General features: G+C 38.1%; 1 protein-coding gene across 14 annotated transcripts in view; it reads left to right on the forward strand.

Annotated features, from left to right (window-relative positions):
* NEBL (nebulette) overlaps positions 1-21,686 on the forward strand; it is a 261,505-nt gene extending 239,819 nt beyond the window's left edge. For all 14 annotated transcript variants that reach the window (XM_048061776.2, XM_048061778.2, XM_066991632.1 and 11 more), the window contains 2 exons: positions 12,764-12,879; positions 19,445-21,686. In XM_048061776.2, coding sequence (XP_047917733.1) covers positions 12,764-12,879; positions 19,445-19,621 — 293 coding nt within the window. In that variant the 3' untranslated portion in view covers positions 19,622-21,686. The remainder of the gene's footprint in view (positions 1-12,763; positions 12,880-19,444) is intronic.
* The last annotated feature ends 1,538 nt before the right edge of the window (positions 21,687-23,224 follow it).

A 23,224-nucleotide genomic window follows, 5' to 3' on the forward strand; every position in this document is an offset into this window, starting at 1 on the left:
TATGTTTTGGTCTTTTGGCTTCTGCCTTCTGCTTTGCAGTGATTCCTAATGTTCAAAGGGGCATAATTTTTGTTTTCATTAAAAATAATGACATTACTGGCAGGGGAGTTTATGAAAACAGTGGGAGGTTTCCTGGTAGAAAGGTGATACTTTTCCACTTACAGATTTGAGGTAAGAAGGGAAATTAAATGCAAGGTCAGTTGTGAGAGTTGAGATTTCAGTAAGAAACAGGTTGAATGTGTTCTTTGTACATGTGTTAACTTCTAAATAAGTTTCTGTGAAAAGATTTCTGACAATGCTTAATATGTAATTCAGTCTCCTCTGAATAATCTATTTCAGCATTTTTAAACCATGCAAGTCTAGGAATCCAGAATGGCAATAGGACCATATTGTATGTATTACCTCAAGAATTATCAAATCTGTCTGTCCTAGTCTGGCCCATCAGACTCTTAGATAGTGTCATCTGCTTTTACTGAGTGCTTTCTTATCGCAAAACATGAGAGAAAATAGTCCAGAAAACCGTATTTCATTCTCTCCCAAAGAATGGAAGAGCTATGAAGTATTTGTAAAACTGTTTTCTAATGTAAAACTCAAAACTTCGTACGGAAGCTTCTTACGAAGCTGGTGAGTGGTCTGGAGAACAAGTCTTACGAGGAGCGGCTGAGGGAGTTGGGGTTGTTCAGTCTGGAGAAGAGGAGGCTCAGGGGCGACCTTATCACACTCTACAGGTACCTTAAAGGAGACTGTAGCGAGGTGAGGGTTGGTCTATTCTCCCATGTGCCTGGTGACAGGATGAGGGGGAATGGGCTAAAGTTGCACCAGGGGAGGTTTAGGTTGGATATTAGGAAAAACTTCTTTACTGAAAGGGTTGTTAGGCATTGGAATAGGCTGCCCAGGGAAGTGGTTGAGTCACCATCCCTGGAGGTCTTTAAAAGACGTTTAGATGTAGAGCTTAGCGATATGATTTAGTGGAGGACTTGTTAGTGTTAGGTCAGAGGTTGGACTTGGTGATCTTGAAGGTCTCTTCCAACCCAGATGATTCTGTGATTCTGTGGAACTCAGTGAGGGCTAGATGTTATCTTCAGTTAAATTTTGATTAAGATTTGATTTAGGGCTCTGGATATAAAACTAAATACTCTACCTTGCTTGTAATATGTTAAGATATAAATTGTGATTCAGCTGAAAGCCAATTTTCATTTAGTGTGTGTTCACTGAAGATGAATTAATGTTCCAGGGAGAGCTTTACATTTTACACTTCCAAAATATTTTTTCTTGATTCCCTCTGCCTATCCTTGATTCTTGTGCTCCTCTCCCACATCTTTGAGATCTGACAGCACAAAAAGGCAATTTCCACACATTCAGTTTGGGGGATCCTTCTGTTTGCTCTGCCAACCATCTGAGTTTGATGTTCCCTTTTCCTTTAAACAGCTGGTGAGCATAAGCTGGAAGGGCAATTTTGAAATGATTTAATAGTTGGAAGTGTTAATGGCTCCCTTGCCAAGCAGTTGTTTGCATTGTTTAGATTGGTGCCTTAGAGCAGCTTTTGATACACTTTGGAGGGTTTTATATCCAGCAGCCAATAAATATCATTAGTAAATTCATGTGCAGTCATGTACTAGATCCTGGTTGATGCTGTCCTTCCACCATTGCTCAGGTTGGTTATTCCCACTATGCAAATAAACCACTGCATAGAAATGAAAGCACAGCTTCCATAAGAGGAACTTGCAAGGTTCTTTCTTTAATGCAACTGGGCAACAGTTGATGTTCAGTACATATGAGTTCAAATTGTAATTGAAGGTGGGTGGGTAATGTAACACGTTAACGTAATCTTCATTTTACCAACTCTTTCCATTTGCAAGGAAGCCTGAGCAAAAACCTGCCTATTCACAATTTAAGAAGGAATTGCAGCTTCCTGTGGTATGCTGTGGCCCCACTAGGACCTAGGATGCCTCAGGCTGGCTTTCAGACATTTTGTGCCTTCATAAATAAAAGAATGTGGTGCTGCCTGCAAGGAAAGGAAAGGCATATTGTACTCTGTTTTCTCAGCTGTGACACACTATGGTTTAGATGGAATGTCAGCCAAAAAAGTCAGCTTGTAAGAAGGTTTGTTTGTCAGTGACACCAAATCCTTGCTGCAATTTGTATTCAGAACTCCAGAGCAGGTTGCCATGTGATTTTGTTATATCCCAGTTGTCACAGCAGTAGGAGAAATGGGGATACCATTAAATACTGGTATACCACCTTTAAATACTGATACACCACTTGCTCATACATACGCAGGCTAAGCTCACTGGACTGTACAGCTACCATAGCAGACTAATTCCCAAATAATATTCCTAGCACTTTCTACTGTAATCCATATAAAATGAATGGGGGCACTCCTTTTATATTTGAGCTGCTAGCACAGTTCCTGAAATTTAATAAAATGTAGAAAGTATATGTGAAAATACATGCAGCAGAGGTTGTAAAGGTGAGTTGAAGACCTTGTCTTTTTGTCAAAAAATCATTTTCACGATTCAGATAGGTAAATGGGTCTGTCAAAGCAAAACCAAGTAGCCAAGTCCCTCCATTCTCCCCACAGCATCTAGTGTAAACTGTGTTTCAAAAATACAATTTATTCTCCTCTAGTCCCATTAATAATTATTTTGTCCTTGGAATATTTAATATATTAAACCTGGTTTAGTGACCAAAATGAATGAAAGTGAATAAATGAAATTTTAGGATTTAAAACGGGGAACAAATAGGACTCAATTTTTAAGGTTTAGAAGCCAAATAGGGTGGGTTTATTTTTACAGTGTTGTAGTGAAACTGATCAACATGATCTGGAAGCAGGAAAAATTGTTTAATTTAGTTGAAGTGAATTATTGTAGCCACCCATAAAACTCTAAACATCAAATATGGAATTCTTACAGATTTTAACTTATCCTGTGAACAATTGTACACAGAAGTTGGATGAAGACAGTAATTTTTGTCATTCATTCTGAATTCTAATTTTGCATTTGTTCACTTCTATTCTATCCCATTTTTTAGGAGAACGCACGGAAACATGTCAGTATGAGTGAACAGCCTCTTCCTATATTTTTAAAGGCTTGTAACCTTTTGAAATATTTTACTTGGATTTCGTGGGTGATTCCTTACCACCCTGTTTTATAACAAATGCCATTAGCTGTTGTGTAGAAAACAGAAAAAAAAAATCATGTTTTAACTGGCTGCTATGGAATTACATTTATCAAATCTGTTATTCTGAGTGTTTACATTCTTGCAGTCTTAAGTGGCCATTCAAAAGCCGTTCTGAGAAAGGTGAGAGCCTTTCCCTTTCGTCAAAGCTGCCTTCTCTGCCAGGACAGAGTCAGCTTGTGCTCTTTGCACAGGCTGTGATGCAGTCACTCACTGCTTAGCAGTCAGGCACATCCAGAGGCAGGGATTCTGGTTTGGTTGGGATCTGGCTTCTCCTTCTGCATGTACATAATACTTTACAACTCTGTGATGCCTTACAACTGCAGGTAATATTAGTGATCAGAGAGGCTGAGGCTTTTCACCTATCTGTCAGTGTCCTCCATTCCCTGTTCCTCGGTAGAAATGAAGCCCAAAGGAATGAAGCCAGAAGTACTTCCTGGCAAAATTCTTCCCTGTATTATCCTCTTCTGATGAATAGGGTGGATATTCAGTTGACTGTCTTCTTTCTTTTAAAGCTAACAGTAGAAAACAGGATATCCTGTGTTCCTTTCATTTTTCTCTAGACTGACATTTGCATCCTGCTTGCTGACGTGACTTCTGGAGACTGTGCTACCCGGGCTTGCCCTGAATGTAGCCCTTTTGTGCAGTTCCTTTGAAGGGAATGAAAACCATATTACTGTTATTTAACGGAAAAATGTTCATGAGAGACTGTTTATTTGCAATACAGAGATTTAGACCCCTTAGAGAGGCCAGAAGAAAGCTTCTGAAAGCCCCTCAGAAAGCAGATTGCGCTGAAGGAGGATGTAATGAAATTGACTGATCCACCATTCCTCAATATATGATCAGTTAAGGAGAAGGCCTTGGTGACCAGGCACATAGACCATGATGTACTAGAGAGGCAGTTTGCTATCAATCCTTCCATTGGGATATCTAGTACTTCCCAAATTCCCACTTCACCTGCTATTGGATGGATGATGGACCACTCATACAAGCAACGTGACAGTATTAATATTATTGTCTGTTCATGAAAATCAGGAATTTTGTAATGGGCGATTTTTTTGTGAGCACGTTTGTTGTCTGAAATAACTGACATATGAGATAGTCCCCCTCTAAAAGGAAATGAAATTACAAAATAAAATACAGTGTTCCATGTGGCATAAACACATTAGCTGTGTGTTTTTGTCTTTCCTTTCAAGAGTTCTTTGTTTCCTTTGACATATGCTAAATAGCTGTGTGATCTGTCGTAATTTCATTCAAAGTCCAATTTTAATTTCTTATAATGAAACTCCTACTAAGAGTTATAATTGTATGATTCTGCATTCCCCACAATAATCTACTTCAGTTTACATGGTAGGTACATATTAATTATTGATAGTTTAATTATTGATAGCTGATAAATGGTGTTATAAAATAATGGTGCATAAAACAGTCTATTAGTCTAATCATGACACTAATGAAGCTTAGTCTAAGACATTTTATCTTATCCATTGTAATATGTCTGAAAGTAGCCTTGAGAGTAGAGACACTGATTTTTTTGCCTCTTGAATATTTAGTTAGTTATTTTAAATATAAAATTGGTAATTTTATTGTCTTTTTCCCCCAGAGTATTTTTTTCCCAAAGACTTGTAGATTGGATGGTTTATTTCTTATAGCTTTATAATTTAGGTTATAGAAGCTTCCTAAGCCTGTAACATTCTGAATTTGCCACTGAGTTCAAATAGTTCAGAGTTTCAATTCTAATGAGGTCAGTGAGCATGCCAGTTATTTATTAGCACCCTGTGTGAATTAGGCCATACTTTCAGGTTGTTATTTCAACAACCTAATTATATCTGGGTTTGATATTCCAATTTACTAAGTAATACTGACTCCTGTAATGGATAGTACGCAAACTGCTGCTTCTGACAGAGCACCACTGAGAGCAGCAAGCCTGGTAGCTCAGACATCCGTGAAAGCAGTCTGACAAGTAAAGGGCAAGAAAAAGGGGAAAAAAAAAAAGGAAAAGAGAAGAAATGAAGGGAAAGTTACTGTATGCACAAGAAAAAATGCCAAGATGCCTTACCATGTTGTTCTCTACTGTTCTAAAAACAGCACTGTTCTGTATCAGGTCTCACCATCTGCAGTCTTCAGGTTAGTGCTTTTTGTATGTTCATCCAGTCTGATATATTCCCAGTGAATTTAACTGCATTGTGCTACTCTTTCTGGCTACAAAATAATAAAACTCTATAAAAGATAAGAGTTAAAATCAATTTAAAATAAAGCACAGAGTATGTGTTGACATTTTCTAGCTTATTTGAAAAGTTAATGCTGAACAATTTAACTTTAGAGCTGCATAGGAATTTTTCAATATTGTTCATCAGAAGATAGCAGTTTAATGCCAAACTTTTTCTTACAGGAATGACTCACTTGTGATTAATGTCCCAATGCCAAAAGATGGTCAATTAAGTTTTAAGATTGGTAGGGTTATAGCTTTGACATTTTTAAAAACAAAGAATCAAGCTTTACATTGAAATGTTTCATTTGATGAGTAACATAAATTATAATAAACATGAAATTTGATCAAAATTAGATCTAGATCTTCTCGCATGAATCTCTGAGCTTTTTTTCTTTTTTTTTCTTTTAATCCCAGTTTGGGACAGGAGCATTTTTGGCAACCAGTTCTGCATCGGAAAATTATTCCTGAAACGTTCCTACTATTGTCTGCATCTAACATTGCTGTAATTTTCTGTTTTTTTCTCTATACTCCTCTGTGACTGTTTTTTTTTTTTTTTTTTTAAATTATGGTTTGTAGAGAATATGCCCTTCTTGCTCTGTACCATGCGAATGCGTCTGTACCTCATCTCCTCCTCTTCACCCTCTGTAACCTCTCTGGAAGTCCTTGCACACTTACCAGTCTTTAAACTGCTGGCTCCATTAATGCAGCTTTATAGCCCACATCTCATTCTGTCTCATCAGGTTTTGACCTATTTCTTCAATATCTATTGTTAATGTCAAGCATCTAGCTCATGATGGCTACATCAGACTTAGTCAGACCTAAACTTCCATTATGTCTTTTTTTCAAATGCTGTGGTGGTCTGGTGTATGAGAAACCTCAATTATATGCTCATTGCAGTGGCATCCTGGCACACAGGAGAATTCTGCATTAGGTGGGATGCACTGTTTGGAGCTGTGACATCTGGAGGGGAAGTATCTGTGAAGCTCAGTTCTTTTGTGGCTTGAACTTGGAGCTTATATAGAAGCAGGGTACTTAGGGGCCTACTTTGGGACCACTGATCCAGCAGTTTGCTGCCTTCTGCTGCCTATGGCTTTGGGTGTCTGGTCCTGTCTCCTCCCTTGCACAGTGTGTCTGATCCCTTTCTGAACTAAAAATCCCTTGGTGAGCTGAGGCAGCTCACCAAAACAGCAGAAAATCAACCCAGCTGAGAGAAAGAGAAAGGGTGGCAGGACTGTTAGATTGTCTCAGGCAATTCTTGGAGCATCAACTTCAGGTATGCTGCATGTGGGGATCAGGTGTGAGCAGCTTATAGCTGCCTTGGGGGGGGGTCACCTCACGCCTTCTGCTGAGTCCTTCCAGAACTCTTAATTTCAGCAAAGAATGATGTTTAGCAATGATGTTTAGCACGTCGTCTTTAAAAGTTTGCTAAAAGCTCACCTGTCATAGCAGTCAAGCTGGTTTTCTTTTCATACCTTTCACAGCCTATCCTCCTCATATATATCTTGCCTTGCATGCTGCCAAGGTATCCGGTCTTGTTCCTGATTTGCCTGTGACACAGGCCTTCTTTAAAACTCTCATTAAATTCTTGGCTGACCACAATTACGTTCCATTTATCCTGCTGTTCATGTTTTGGCAGGATGTAAACTTCTGCAGAATTAAGGCAATAGGCTTCTTAAAATCTCTCCATAAAACTGTTTCTCAGGATGCTTGTATGGCTACCACAATGCTGTGCTGAGCTTATCTGAATAAATTGTACAGCAATATACACAGCATGGGAAATAAACAGGAGGAATTACAGGGTGGATGGTTGCCCAAAAAGGTTAGTGAAATTTAATCTGGAACTCAGAATTGACTGGAAAAAGCCTTAAGCACCTAACCTAACTTCAAATTTGGCCCTGATTTTGGTAGGGGGACAGACTATCTTACCTCTGCAAGTCTCTTCCAACCTTAATTATTCTATCATGGCCTTTATTATTGTTTTGCTCTCTTCTACTCTGTGATCACTTTGGTTCCACTTTTGTTTCCTTTCTTTGGCTTAACGCTTTTTGAAATTGTGTCCCTGTTACTTACATATAATATTGTCCATGGCTTATTTGTAAATATTATAACTTTAAGTATATATAAATACATGTTTGTTTTCATGTAGTCTACTTTTTTTTTTCCACATCTTTTTGGCATTCATTTTTCATGTCCTTACTCAAGTTGATTAGTACCTTTTCATCAAAAGTCTTGCTGAGAGTTTTGATGGGATAACTCTAGAGGGGAAGTACTGCTTTAGCATATAAAGATAGCTGAATCAGATCTTGAGTGATGTCAGGTGCATTATTGTGGAAGTAATTCTGTTGCTAGAAACACTGAATTCAGTTAGATTCAGGAAAGAGGTGGAAACTGTTGAAAGTATATTGGAATATTCAATTTTTGCTAAGTGATAATAATATACTATTTTGTTCAAGGATATGATTGGTAATACAAATTGTAGCCCAAAACACTTTAAATATTTTAATGATGGGGAGTACCAGCCAATGTCTGGGAAAAGTGATAGAAACAACAACAACAACAAAAAAAAACAAACAAACAAAAAAAAACCACCGTGAAATACTGAGAACTGAAGTTACCGCTGTGACACTTTCTGAAGAAGTCTTTTAGAAGGTGTCAATTGTTATTATCCACCAGCTTCAATGCAGCAATAACAGATTACTGTGGTCAGGGGAGTTGTGCAATTTGGGCAGTTGCCCACCCACATACACAACACGTGGGGCATCCATGAGGATCGCAGGAGTGTGCTGTACACATACAGTTCCTCACATGATTGCCTCACTTCTTTGATAGTGTTTTCTGCTGCATGGGACATAGCTGAATAATTTCTAAGGCAGGAACAGAAGAAATAAGGAACTAATAGCTATAGGACAGACTTTCCAAAGGAAGACCGTGAGGGCTGCTGTAGATGAGGCAACCTGTGGAAAAGAAGGAAGCATCAAGGCAAAATGGGAAGGAGTTAAATATACGTGGAGCAGCAGCTTCTTCTGTTTCAGGGGAGCTAATCAGCACAGAGATATAGGATGCCATATTCTGTCTCTGTTGCAACTTCTCTGCTCCTTGGGAACTCTACAGACACAAAAATTAAATGAGTAATAATCATGATCCTTCTTTTTGCTTTCTGCTCTCTTGGGCAGCTGTTATTAAGAAATGTTGCAATGTTTTAGTTCTCTGTAGGCTTTCTACCTTCGTAATGAAACCATGAGTAGAGATAACATCAAAACATGAAGTGAAAGAAATGCTTAAAAAAATGTCTGTAAGAATAAGTGAAGTTATTTTACATATGGTCCAGTAAATGACATGTACTGCAGTAAATGGCAAAAATACAGTAGTTAGTAGAAGGGATACATTGTTTTACCATGGATTATCAAAGTTCTGCTGAACAAAAGAATTCAAGAGAGTTTAAGAATGGTGTTGATAAAATATTATATCTTGAACCCTGCCCTTTAAATGATGGTTCTTTTCAGCATAAACTTTTTTTTTTTTTTTAAATATAACCTTGTGGCTATGTAATGCTCTCTTGATTATTCCTTTCCTGTTTCCACAGTCTGACCTTTTTCTTTCATGGTCATTCTTAAAGCTTGCCACACCCCATTGTCTGCTGCAGCACGTTGACACCAACTATCATTCTTTCAGGTTCTTCTGTTTCTGATGCTTCTTGTTTCAGAGGCTTCTCTGTGTTTGTCTTATATCAAATTCATTCATTTTCCACTCTTGTTTCTCTGGGGAAGCCTATAAGGATATAGTAAGCAAAATATGATAAATTCCTTATAGTAGATAATTTAAAATAAGTATCTGGCTTGATTCATAAGTGGAGCAAAAAAAAATAAAAAAATTTTGGTACATCAGAATGCATTTGGTAAAGTCTTAATGCAACAAGAAAAAACTTCCACCTGTGCTTCTGGGAGCAATGGTCAACCCTCAGATCCCTCACCAATAAATCTGGCTTCAGCTAAATGAATTTCATGTTCCACTACTGTGTTTTATTATTCCCTTAGGTTAACTAAAGCCATTGTTTTTGCTGCCGCTACAGTCAGTGATGCTATATAACTTTATACTTTGGTCTGAGCCAAAAGGTTGCAGGTAACTATGGCCGATGATGATGAAGGAAACTTGAACTCTTTTTTTCTGCATCATTTTATCTCACTTTGAGTTAAAACTCACTTTGTCACTAAAAACACAGCTCAGATCTGTTCCCTTCACTGATCTGCTTATTTATGTGCTTCCTAAAATGTCTTCCAAATAGATAATGTAAAAAAATTGTTAAAAACTGTTGATCTTTTATTTATTTATTTATTTATTCATTTTTTTTACAGCCCCAGTAATACAGTATTCTTTTAATGGACAAAAAAAAAAAAAAGGTTGGAATTATTCAGTCAAATGTCTTCAACACTGATTTTATATATGCTTTCTAAATAAAAGACTGAAAGATACTTAGTGAAGCTGTGGAATCCTATAAATTCATTCTCTCTGTTTGTCTAGAATGTTTTTCTAAAATTTTAGTTTCTTATGCTTCCCAAAATTTTCCATGGTTTGTAACGTATGTTTTACTTCTTTGGGCTTACATTTTCTGTTGTTGCAGGTAAAATAGTAAGCAGATTCTCTGAAACATTTTGACAGAATTCTCTCATTTTGTTAGAAGCTGACTGCAAAAGAGGAAAGCACATCTCAGACCACTGCTGACATTTGTCACAAAGGCAGGAGGCATGGGGTTATCCTCTCCAAAATAAACCCGTCGATTTGGAGTACATAATGAAGGAGACCATTAGTTGGCCTTGCACTGACAAGGGATGATTGGTAGGAATTAAGGAAGATCTGTTTTGTGGGGAAGGAATCAAGAGTCAACAGTTTCTACCAGTGCATTCACTTCTTTTAGGAAGACGAAAGGGATTCTCAGGGTGTCTGTCCCTGCCAAGGAAAAGCTGCTAGCCCTTTGTCACTGCAGAGCAGGCAGGATGCTGACTGATCAGCAGCCAGTGCTTGCTTAAGATACTTCTTCCTATGAAGTTAAAAAGTTCAAGCTGTGCTTGGTTTTGAACCCACATGACCAATTTATTACTGGTTCGAGGAGATGAGGCTCTGTTGGCTTCTGTGAAGTGACCTATGTTTATGCTGGTGGTGAATTAGGCAAAATATATTCTTTCTCGCTTGATCGCAGAACCTTTGATTAAATTATGTTTTTCTCTATTTTCTCATGAAGGAATTCATCTGGTCATGTAAAAATACCTTGTAACAACACTGAAACATAAATTAGTTGATGAACTACTTAGGACTATTCACTTAATGCATGATAATCCTGTGAGCATGTTAACGAGCAGCAATTCTCTGATGATTAAACTGCTTTAAAATGTCTTTGTACTCATATGTCATTAGAATGAACTTGGCACTTCTAAAACATCCATTATTCATCATGTTCCAGTGTTGCATCTGACTGTGTATCACTTTAATTTCGCTCACTTAACAAAGCAATCTATTCATTACAATAGTTTGCAACATGTTGTCTAAATCAGAAAAAAATTATTTAAATATACAGCATTACTTATCTTTGAAAATATAGTAGAGTGAAAAATAATGTCCCAAATCATAATTACATACATAGTGCATTTCAATATGCTAACTAATGGATGTTTTTAGAAAAAAAACTTTGTTGAAATCAATGATATGGTTAGCTGGGAAAGCAGGTTAGGTAAAATACTTGGCTGAAAGCATAAGACCGACCTTTATTTCAGGAATATTTCAGCAAATATTTTCTCAGTAATGCTTTTCCATGTGTATCTATTGTCCTGATCACTCGAAAAGGAGACAGGGACAGAACATTATTACTGCAAATATAAATACTTGTTTATATATATATATACGTATATATATATATATTTTCCTGCTTCTTAAGTATTTGTTCATTCAGCAATGCCTGGGTCCTTCCATACATTGTGAACCCCATTAAATCCTATATGAGTTTTGCTCCTGTTTGAATCAGTGTGTGATGGCTGCTCCAGAAGTGCTTCTTCACTTCCCAGCAAGCCCAAGGGATGTTTCTCACAAAACATCAGACTGAGTGCCTCCATGTTTGAAGATTTTTGACCCATGGGCTGCCTGAGCTCCATCTCTTGTAAGCAAAAGACAGCTTTTGTCAGACAAGTTAATAGAATACAGGCTAAACGGACCACTTGAAGATGTGTCAGTAGAGATGCATTTTCTTAATATATAAATTTCCAGTTGAACTAGTAAAATTCTAGTAAATAGCAGTGGAGATGGGCTAATAACCTATATACAAGCTGGAAAACCTTGTTCTCAGACTGATGTTTTGTAACACATGCACAGACATGAGGTAACTAAACTTTTAATCATTAGATTTTGTAAACCTCTTCAGTCTTAATTTTGCTTTAAAAATGTTTCCTGGACCTGCTGGGAAAATAGTGAATAGTCATCTATGCACTGCTTTGTTTCTCAGAGATTTTTGGTCAAATGTGTTTTTTTGATCCAGTCTGTTGCTGAATTTGGATGCTTGAACAGATAAGGGGTTGCTAATGCTTTCCTCTCAAACAACAGATGTAGGGAGTCCTTGGTTGTATTAACTTCTGGTACAATAAACGTCAGCTTGTTAATCAACAAACTATGGATAATAGAATTGATAAAATAGAATTGTTAAAATTAATGTGAACAAAGCATGTGTGAAAGAGGGAGCAATTGTGTGGTTAAGAGAAACTGTAAAAGAGGTGGACTTGGAAAGATTTAAATAACCACTGATCTGGCTGAGATTGTTGATGGAATCAGAATAAACTAAGAAACCCAACTGTGGACTCATGTTTTTACATTCCTGTCTCTTGCTGTGAATCAGTCTTTCTTTGTTCGTAGCCCAATACGTAAGAGTTTGCAATGAGTTAGGAACTAATTGTGGGGAATGTCTGCTGAAGTATTTCAAATATGTACTAATATAAATCTTCTTTCATCAATCTTTCCTTGAAAAAAGGCAGTTTATGGCACATGATACTGCGTTGTCTATGGCAGTATCAAAATTCAGCTAGTGGTGTCTCGAGCTTTAGTATGCCTTTCTATGGTCAGACTCCTTAAGGCATATTAAGCTTTTCCTTCCAACTAACCTTGATAGCATTTGGGGATATATTGCTCTAGCTTTGGCTACATTAATGTATAATTCAACCTATGGAAAGCCTTATGCTGTACATGGGAATAATTCTTAACTATTTCATACTGAGAAATTGTTATTTATTATGCAAATAATCTACAGGTTCTACAGATTGCTGGATAAGGACTTTTAAAAAAATATATATTTTTATTTTTTAACTTCCATTAATGTGTCTATATTTCTTTAACACACAGCCCCTGTTCTCCCTGGGGCCTATCAGCAAAGCCAGTCCCAAGGATATGGATACATGCACCAGACCAGTATGTCGTCCATGAGGTCAATGCATTCACAGCCTCATTCAGCAAGCCTGGTGAGTATTGGATTTCAAGAACAATTACATTTGGCAAGCAACATCATCAGTGATTGTGAAATCTTCTAAATATGAGTAAATGGTCTCCTTGAGTTTTACAGTTGGACTATTCAACTGTCCTAATTGTAAATGATAGCCCTAATGTATGAAAAGGCACTGGCAAGAGCTTTTATGTCAGAATGTATCATAAAAATGTATTTATGATCTCTAGAAGGCAGAAAAATAACTGCATCTTCCACTCGCTAATGGTAGTAAATGCTTGGATAGTATTTCACAGGGTGAGCTTTGATGATATGCTATGTGATGAAATTGGGCTCCTAGTACAGGATGAAAATCTCTTACGATCACTCTGTTGCTTTAAATTTGTTTAAAATTTTTTGACTTGTTGATTTTGTACTAGCAGACTTTATGCATGTCCATATTACTCATCTTATTATTTTATTATTATTTTATTATATTATTATCCATATTATCTCCTCATACGAGGAGCGGCTGAAGGAGCTGGGCTTGTTCAGCCTGGAGAAGAGGAGGCTCAGGGGCGACCTTATTGCTCTCTACAGTTACCTTAAAGGAGGCTGTAGAGAGGTGGGAGTTGGTCTGTTCTCCCACGTGCCTGGTGACAGGACGAGGGGGAATGGGCGAAAGTTGCGACAGGGGAGGTTTAGGTTGGATGTTAGGAAGTACTTCTTTACCAAAAGGGTTATTAAGCATTGGAACGGGCTGCCCAGGGAGGTGGTGGAGTCACCATCCCTGGAGGTCTTTAAAAGACGTTTAGATGTAGAGCTTAGCGATATGGTTTAGTGGAGTACTTAGTGTTAGGTCGGAGGTTGGACTCGATGATCTTGAGCTCTCTTCCAACCTAGAAATCTGTGATACTGTGATCTTAGTTTGTATAAAACTAGCTTAGACTCTGTATTAGTAACCTTTCCCATTCAAGAGAAAAGTCACACAAACACTTGTCTGATCCAAATTGAATTACACTGTTGGGAGATTGACAAGCTTTATCATCAAACAGTGGCCACAGTCATGAAGTTCCTGATTGTGGTGGATGGGAACATAGAGCTGGAGTGAATTTTTAGTGCTAAAAGTAACCGGTCATGGTTATAATACTTTTTTTTTAATTTCATTTATTTATTTATTTATTTATTTATTTATTTTTTGTGGAGGCTTCCGGGGGAGTGTTGAGCTTTTTCTGTTTGTACTGCTTATATATGGTTATCATATTTTTGTTATTGTATCACTGCCTAGACATTTTGCAGTTCAGATCCCATCACCTTTTACCTTAAAAGTATCAACTTATTTTGAACTCTGAACTATTTTAATGGATGTATATTCCCTACATCTTTAACCTTGTTTATGGGTGAAGTATTTAATTCTGAACCAAATCGAAAACTTACTAGAAAAAGGGAGTTTTCGTTGAACTGAAAAAAAAATGAGTTGTCAAAATTGACTAGAATTGTATTTTTATTTAAGACTCCATGCTATTTTATATAGTAAAAGTTGCTGCTTAAAAGCAAGGGATCCAGAAACGTGCATCTTTGGGTGAGTTAGGAACCTGGGAAACTGTTTTGATACCTACCTGCATGACATCCGTGAGGTGGCTGGTATGGGAATCAGCCATTCATTTCCAAGGATATCTCAAGGCACCTGGGGAGCTGCTTTCCAAAAGGGCCAGTCAAAAAAGCTGAGGAGCTGGGAACCTGGGCTTTGCCAACAGACTTGCAAGTGAGTGGGAAGCAAAGGAAACAGCCTTCAAATGCAGCGTATAAAGAATAGAGATGCCTGAAAATCTGGAAGTCAACTTAGCAGCCTTCGTAGCTGTGTGGGCAGGTGGAAGGCTACTATTTCCCTAATACTTCCATCTTCCAGTGACTTTCCTACTGGGCTGCCTGTTGAAAAAATTATCTTGAGAATCATCATTTGCCTCTCTTTCCAGAGCTGGAATTGTGAAGGTAAAAGGAAGTGAGTGAAGTTAAATTTAATTTAAATTTAAAATTTAAAGGATAGACTGAGTCTTTCAACAGGATTTTTTATCCCTTTTGTGAAACAATATTGTTTGACATTCTTTTAAGTGATAATAGCTGTTTGTCACTGGGGAAAAAGAAAGGAACAGAAAATAACACAATTTGAACTGTTGCTGTTTAAGACTGAGTGGGTTTCCTCGAAGACAACAAAAACCCAAACATTTTCAGAGGGAGAAAATCAAGGACTACTCTCCTGGTTCTGACTGCTAACTTGCCAGTCAAGTGAGGAAGACCCTCCTGGGGTCTTCAAAGAGGCCTTTTTGACACAGCTATAAACCTGGCATGCTCCCTTGTCTTTACGCCTTGACATCAAAAGACTTTTCTTCGCCTGTGCAGCTTGTCCAGGTGTGAAGGGTGTGTTACACTCAGCTGCTGGGCCAGTACAAGGGAGTCTCAGAGCAGGCTGTGGGGAGCCCCTGGCTGGGGTTGTGCTTAAGTGTAGTGATTTGTGCAGACTGAAGAAGGCAGCCTTGGAGTGCTTTTCAAATGCAGTGTGGATGTGTCCCTAGAGATCTGATAAACTTGTGCGGTGTTAGGTTCATTGCTTTCAGCTTCCTGGTTGGTCCTGGGCTTGTAGCAGTACTGCCAGAGATGCATCGCGGTCTGGCTAAGCCAGCCTGAGGGAAGAAAGAAAAGAGAAAAAAATAAGAGGGTGAAGAGACTGGAGGGAAAGAAGTGACAGCCTAAATACTGGTTTCAGAGCACAGGTGGGTTTTGAGACTTGACTAAAAGCAATGAAAGTGACAGTCACACATCAGTGTCTCAGTTTGGCTGGAACTTCTCCAGGGTGAGAGTGATTAGGATCCCATGGGTTATATTAGGGTGGGGATGACTGGAGAGGTAGCTGCTGTAGTAAAACCTGCTCCCTTCAGACCATTTGTTGCATTATTAACAAATCAAGGTCTCCAAAAGACACAATCATATTATAATCACACCTACTAATTTCCTATCGTGATCAATAGAAAGCTTCTAATTTCTTTTTTTTTTTTTTTTTTATTTACCGGATATTTACTTTTGAACTGTGTTTTGTATCAGGAATGATCCTAACACAGTTTTTGAGTAAATTTTTTTTTTTCCTAGATGAATTGCGTTATTTCTGATACTTTGCTTTTGCTGACTCCCTATAAGCAATTTTGCATAAAGGTCTGGGTTAAATTGTTGCTTGGTATACAGGATGTTTTGTAACAGCCCCCTGAAGGGTTCAGACAGGCTGTGTTGGCCTCTTTGGAAAATAACGGGATGTTCTGAAGCCTTTATGTAGCTAAAAGTGGTAGGAGAACAAAACCTAGATTGCAAGCTGGTTTTCTTTGATAGCTGCTCTATGTGAAGGACACTGCAACAGGTACTGCTCCTTGCAAGGACAGATCCAGAGGATAAGCATAAACTGATGGATGAACTGGAAATATGCATCTGTCAGCTCACATCTGGCTGAGGAGCTGGGAATATGACAGCTCAATTTAGGTACTTATATGCACAAGGCTTACTGCTTTTTTCTAAGCAGTAGCTACACGATAGACCTTTGAGGAGGTAGGAAATAAGGGTATATTTGACTGTTTTACAAACCCCCAACCTTTTCTTATACCCTCTTGTGCTCTCAGACCTGCTAAACTCACTACTGACAGAGGAATAATTCACTAAAATACATTTAAAAAAATCCATGCTTTGAGTCCTTTAAGCATTGTAATTCTCAATTATATAGCCCAGACTACATTCTGAAGTGATAATTAGGCATTAAAAGCTAACGGGATTATTATGGAGATTTCTCCTGACAGCCATTTAGCACCTAATTAGGTGTTAAGGCCATAAATTTAGGTTTCATGGCAGCATTTAGGGCCCTAATAATTTTTTTTAAGTTTGAAATTGCCAGCTCAACTCCACAACTTTGCGGCCATAAAGGAGACAGCAGTAGTATGTCCTATACCACGATGTTCTAAGGATGACTGAGCATTCTTCTGGTTGAGCAAAAACTTCTTAGTTTTTTCCAATATATGTTAGCCTAATAGTATATTTAACCTCTTCTCCAGTCTTCCTCCATTCAAAGGAGGCATATAAGCATGGCTCAGGGGAAAATCCATTCGTTGCCTTATGCCAGGTATGGACTTATTACCATTTATATTAAATGAATTCTTTTTTTGGAAACAAACTTCTTAAAGGACTAACTGCTGCTGAGCTTGTTATAATAGCATATCTTTCGCTGTTTTTGGAGTTAATTTCAAGGCTCAGTAGAGAGATCAGTGGAAATAGTTGGAAAAAAATAAGATTCTCAAAGGTAGAGACCATTCCCTAGGGTTTCTGACCACTAGTTTTCAGGTTTGTGAATCTTTAAGGAATTTTTAGTGGTGATAGAACTCTCCAACTGTTTCCTTTGATGCAGTGCGTATGCAATGGTGCTTTTTTTCATTATCTTCCATGAACCCTTGAAGATGTGAAAGAACTACCAAGAAGCCACATAACTCAGGCTGAAGGTCTGTCTTGGTCACAGCCTGTAGGGCAGCAACATTACAAGGCATGGCAAAGAACAACTGTACAGAGTAAGATACAAATATAGTTATAGAGTATGCTTGTCAGTCAAGGGAGTGGTCTACGATGTTCAACCAAGAGTTGATTTCTCTAGTATTTAATCTGTTTTACCAATGATAAAGCGAGAATCGAGACCTAAAGTGTATTTTCTAGCATGGAAGCAGTAACAATGACTAGTCTTGTTGTGTTTGGGTTAAATAACCCCAAATGACCTAAGTGTGATAAATGACTCACTGTGTGTGGGGGTATTTCCATTGTTTCTGGAAATGATTTAATTAAAAAAACAAACTCAAAATACACATATATGAGATGGAACTAAAATTAATCCAGAGTTTTTTTTCCGCAGGTAGGAAGCAGACCAAATCTTGCTCTCTCTTAAAAGATAAAGATTTGTACAGTTGTACTAGACATTAACTCAAACATTAACTTTTTTTTTTTTTTAACATTTTACTCTTTAAATCATTTTACCAGAAAAAAAACAGCATATATGATGACATACAAGAAGGAGCTTATAGGGCAGTTGGTTATTATCAGTGATGCTTGAATTACTCTTGAATTCTGTCGAGATACATGGAAAAGAAAGCACTCTTGGGAATTTAAAAAGTTTGGTTCTGCTGTTAAGAAAGGAAGGGTTTCCTATGGGTTAGAAAAACCACTTTGAATACCAGTAAATGGTAGCATTTTGTTAGTTTTGAGTGGAAATAAATTCTCTATTTAGAAAGAAAATGGAAGTCTTTGCCTACAGCTGACAGAAGTGTAGAATAATTTGCCTTAACTAATGACAGGTCTTCTTGTTCTGTTTAGTTTAATCTTTTATCTGAATATGCAAAATTGAGTATTTGTAAAAAAATACTGCTGCCCACAGGCAGCAGCTCTTCAGGAACTGCTCCCACATGGCTCCGTACCACAGGGTCCATCCCCCAGGAGCAAACTGCTCCAGCACGGGTCCCCCACGGGCGGCAGCTCCCCCCAGACCCCCTGCTCCTGCGTGGGCTCCTCTCCACAGGCTGCAGCTCCGGCCCGGGGCCTGCTCCTGCGGGGGCTCTCCATGGGCCGCAGCCTCCTCCAGGCCACATCCACCTGCTCCACCGGGGGCTCCTCCACGGGCTGCAGCGTGGAGATCTGCTCCGTGTGGGACCCATGGGCTGCAGGGGGACAGCCTGCTCCACCAGGGGCCTCTCCACAGGCCGCAGGGGAACTGCTGCCGCGTGCCTGGAGCACCTCCTGCCCTCCTGCTGCACTGACCTTGGGGGGGTGCACGGCTGGTTCTCACTGCTTGCTCTCTCAGCTGCTTTTGTACAGCAGGTTTTCTTTTTCCCCCTTCCTTAAATTTGCTTTCACAGAAGCACAAACACTGCTTACTGGCTCATCTCTGGCCAGTGGCAGGTCCCTTTTGGAACTGGCTGGAGCTGGCTCTGATCTGACCTGGGGCAGCTGCTGGATTCGTCTCACAGAGGCCACCTCTGCAGCCCCCCACTACCAATACCTTGCCACATAAACCCAACACAGATTAAGATCCTAATGAGATGAAGGACATTCAAAGAGATGGCAAAGCTAATGGACTGGATGAAAACGCATTTCTTTTCTGTAGTGAAGACATAGGAGAAGCTGTTTGGGAATCATGCAAATAGGCTGCAGAAACACAGCTAGCCATGGTGGGACATAATGAACTGTTACTAGTGTATGCATGAAACAACAGCTGGAATACTTCAGGAGACAGTGAACAGTGTGAAATCTGTTTGTATGAGGACTTTGAACGTTGTAGTTTCACAAAAAATAATTATTTTGGTACTCTGAAAAAAGAATTATATTAATTGAATGTTTGTCAGGGCAGGGGGTATATTGTTTCTTTTCAGTAGGTAACTTGTGTGATTTCTCTCTCTGCCTTGCTCATCTTTTTTTTTTTTTTCTTTAATATATACATTTTTTAATACTGCTATTCTTTTCTGAGCAAAGAAGAGAAAGAAAGTATTTCTGCTTAGGCCGGAGACTTTACAACCTTGTTTTCTTTCCTTCAACAGAGAACATACAGAGCTATGTATGACTACAGTGCTCAAGATGAAGATGAAGTTTCCTTCAGGGATGGCGACTATATCATCAACGTGCAACCAATTGATGATGGCTGGATGTATGGTACTGTTCAGAGAACTGGGAAAACAGGAATGCTTCCAGCAAATTATATTGAGTTTGTTAACTAACTTTTGTCTTTAGTTCTTTGAGGTTTATTATGATTTACTCAAAATCTAACCTTTTAGAAAAAGTCAGAAGAATCTTTTAAGACCACATGTTCATTACTTTATCACTGCTATAACAGTCTGCATTCTCATTCAGAATCCAATTTAGAGTCTTTACTTTAAAAGACAAATAAACAAGAAGCTCAGAGCTTTGAAAACAGCATTGCTTATAATAGTGCTCCCTCAAAATAAAAAAAAAACAACAAAAAAACCCAAAAAAACGAAACACAAAACTTATATCGAAGCCTGGTGCTGCTAATCCTATAAAGATTTTGGTCAATTAGCTGTAAAGGGGAAATACCTTCTCCCTACATCTCAGAGGTTATTTCTCTTTATAGTAACCGTGAAATTGATTCACTTCTTATGGCACTCTGAAGTCAAAGGTGGTTAACACACTGAGTTTGAACACATCTTCAAATTATTAGGGAGACGTTTAATGTTTGAGAAGTTAGCACCCTAATAAAAATAAAAATGTTGGGTAGAGAATTCAATCGTTTTAAGTAATGACAAGTAATATATTTGTCAAACAAGCAAACAAACAAACAAACAAAAACCTTCTGCCCAACAGCCTTATAATAAAAAGGTCTATTTTGACAGCAAAAATTTCCCAACTCTTCCTTACCCACATTTTTTCCTGGATTATCCATTTTCTTTTAATCACAATTGTGACCTCTTCTATCAGCTTTGCTTGCATCCCAGTCCATCAGTTAGGTCCATGCCTGGATTCATGGTTCTTCAGTATCTTTTCCACAGAAAATTCCTTGCAAAGACTATCTAGAGTATAAAACCTGTCAGCTCTTCTGTTTCCTTCTAATAATACTTAGCATTTAAGTAGAAACTTCCACTAGGACAATGTATGACCAATTCTTCATGTTCCTTTACTTTCCCCTGTACTGCTGTAAATAGCCTGTGTGAGGCCCCAGTGCTGTGCAGTCACACAAAGCGTGCAGTCACAACCCTCCGTCTTTTCACAAGTAACTCGCTTAATGGCTGCTTTACTGATGAGCTAATGCACCTACCCCTGCTGCAGAAATATTTGCACCTCCATCGAAGGGTGGAGAAGAGCTCTGGTTATTGTAGTGCATTTCAGCTCAATGGCCTATTGCTTCTGTTTCCTCAAAAAATGTTGGTGATCCAACAGTGAGTTGTATGCTTACAAAATGATTAATGAAGGAGAAATATAATTTTTTTTCTACAGATTTATTCTTTTTCATAACTGACCCTGAAAGTAAAACTAACCAAACAAAAGTCCAATGTACTCTATTCCATCACGCTTCAGGTTAGCCGTGTGTAGAAAACAGTAACAATATTTTGCTGACAAACCTTCACATGTGCTCTTTGGTGCCCATGAACTTATGATCAGAAGTGCAGGATCCAGGTCTCTGTCAGTGAGGCTGAGAGGGGGGATCAAATAATTGGTGACCTAATGGACCTGTGAGGGACTAGGTCAGCAGGCCTGGGGCGCAAGGGAGTTCCTCTTGCTTTAATGGGATGCCAGGAGGGTGCCATATTCCCTCCCAGGGTGAAACTCTGGGAGGAAGGAAAAGAGAGTTAAAGATCTATGTGGGAACTTACTCATGAGGATGCATATAAGCATAAGGAAGAAAGTGTGTTTGCTGATAGTATAACTTGTGGTGTTCAGCTATGTGATAGAGAATTTAATTTTGGAGTAGCTGTCAGAATATTGAGTCTACACTGGCACTCTTTTATGTTTGAAATTTTAGAAGTAGAACTAAATATAGAGTTTATGGATAATTTTATATTTTTTTATTTCATAAAACAATCAAGCCTGCAGTATAGTATGTCTTTAAACAATAAAGAAGGCAGTGTGGATCTATTACATCTGAAATTTGCAGCTGAAATCTGTCAATACAAACACTTCCTAGTTCTATTTTTGAATACAGTTAGGAATTGGAGAGCTTATGCCATTTTTTTCCTGTTTTTTAACAAAGGGCAGGTTCCAGGCTGCCAAACAGAGGATGGAATGACTGCATAAAAAAAATAAATAAAAAAAAAAAGGAAAAAAAGGTCCATGTTTGTGGAATTGTGTTGCTTTCTTGTCTGCTGCCTAATTTCAAGGCTAAAGCTGACCTGGAGCATCTAACTTCAAAGAACGTGGTTTACAACCAGGAATGTGATTCTGTAAATGTGCAATTTGTATGGGTCACATTGCTGTCATTTAAAATTCTTGAAAAATGAGGGCTGTAACAGACCCTTATGCATTACTGGTGACTTCCACATTAAATTAGCTAGCTTTGCAAGTCAAATGGCTTTTTCAAAAGGCTGGTATGGTAGGCTCAGCTAGAAGCTCTCGAAAAAGCACTCTGCCTCTGCATTGGTTTTCATCACCAGCCATCAACAGCAAAGAGAGGAAACCCATCTTATGGTGGCTGGCAAATTTTTCTGATGATGCCTGAGGCAGAATTGGATATCACTTGCTGCTGTGCTGCTCTATTAGCTCTGTAATGCTGACAACAATAAAAGCAAGTTGTCAGTTTGCTAACCAGATATGAATGGAAAGGAAAGTAGTGAATAGATAAATTGCATGAAGTTGCAATTTTTAGTGACTTACAAAAAAAGAAACTCTCAACCTATAAATACACCAGTGTTCTTCCTACGTCAGACTTCCAGTCTTGAATGTATAGTGAAAAGTAAATCAGGAAATGAATATTTGATCTCATTGGAGTACTATGTTGAGCTAAACAATGGAAATAAAATTTCCTTTATGAATTTTGAATATTCAGTAGCCTGGCAAAGCACCTAAAGCAATTTGCAAAATAAAAAAGGAGAAGAAAACAAAGCATGTGAATTGTATTTCTGATGAAAATGGTATGTCAGCAGAATTATTAAGATCTGTTTTAAGTTACTCATTTATGTAGTCAGTTTTTTTATGTTGTATGTGCTTAGTAATTCGTGCTCTTTTGGAATGGTTCCTCTTCTTTTTGATGTAAAACAACCTTTATTCTCACTGGGCAAATTTGTTCTAAGCAGTGCTATCAAAGGCCCAATATTACCAGAGTGCAATTTTCAAAATGTTTTATAAGATCTAAAATTTGTAATGTAGGGAGAGTAAGTCAGCAACCAGTTTGGACAAGTGCAGGTTTTACAAGGCATATGTTGGAGCATCAGTCGTATGAAGGGGTGAACAGATGTTGTATGCTGTCCTGTCACTTTTAAAGTGTATATTCCTTTTTAACACAGCATGTTCCTTCACTATACTTTACTCCTGTAAACATTTTTTTTTTTCCTGGGGAAAGGAACAGACTTTTGAAGAAGACAAATTTCCCAAGATGTTCCAAAGTTCAGGCTGGAAGTTCACACATTCCCATCTTAAGCATTTTAGAAACAAAGAAATTAAGATATGTTATCATTCTTACCTATATTTAAATATAAGTATAGAAAACTACATAGAGCATATTCATACATATACACAAGAACAAATGGGTGCCTTGCTTTTCATTACTCTTTCTTGCCTGGCTAATCTTCATTTTCTAAACAAAGCTACTTACAGATACTGCAGTTGTAATTTTTCATTATGGAACATTAGCATTTAATCTTGATGAAACA

This window comes from Anser cygnoides, chromosome 2 (assembly GCF_040182565.1).
Source record: "Anser cygnoides isolate HZ-2024a breed goose chromosome 2, Taihu_goose_T2T_genome, whole genome shotgun sequence".
Classification (NCBI taxonomy): domain Eukaryota; kingdom Metazoa; phylum Chordata; class Aves; order Anseriformes; family Anatidae; genus Anser; species Anser cygnoides.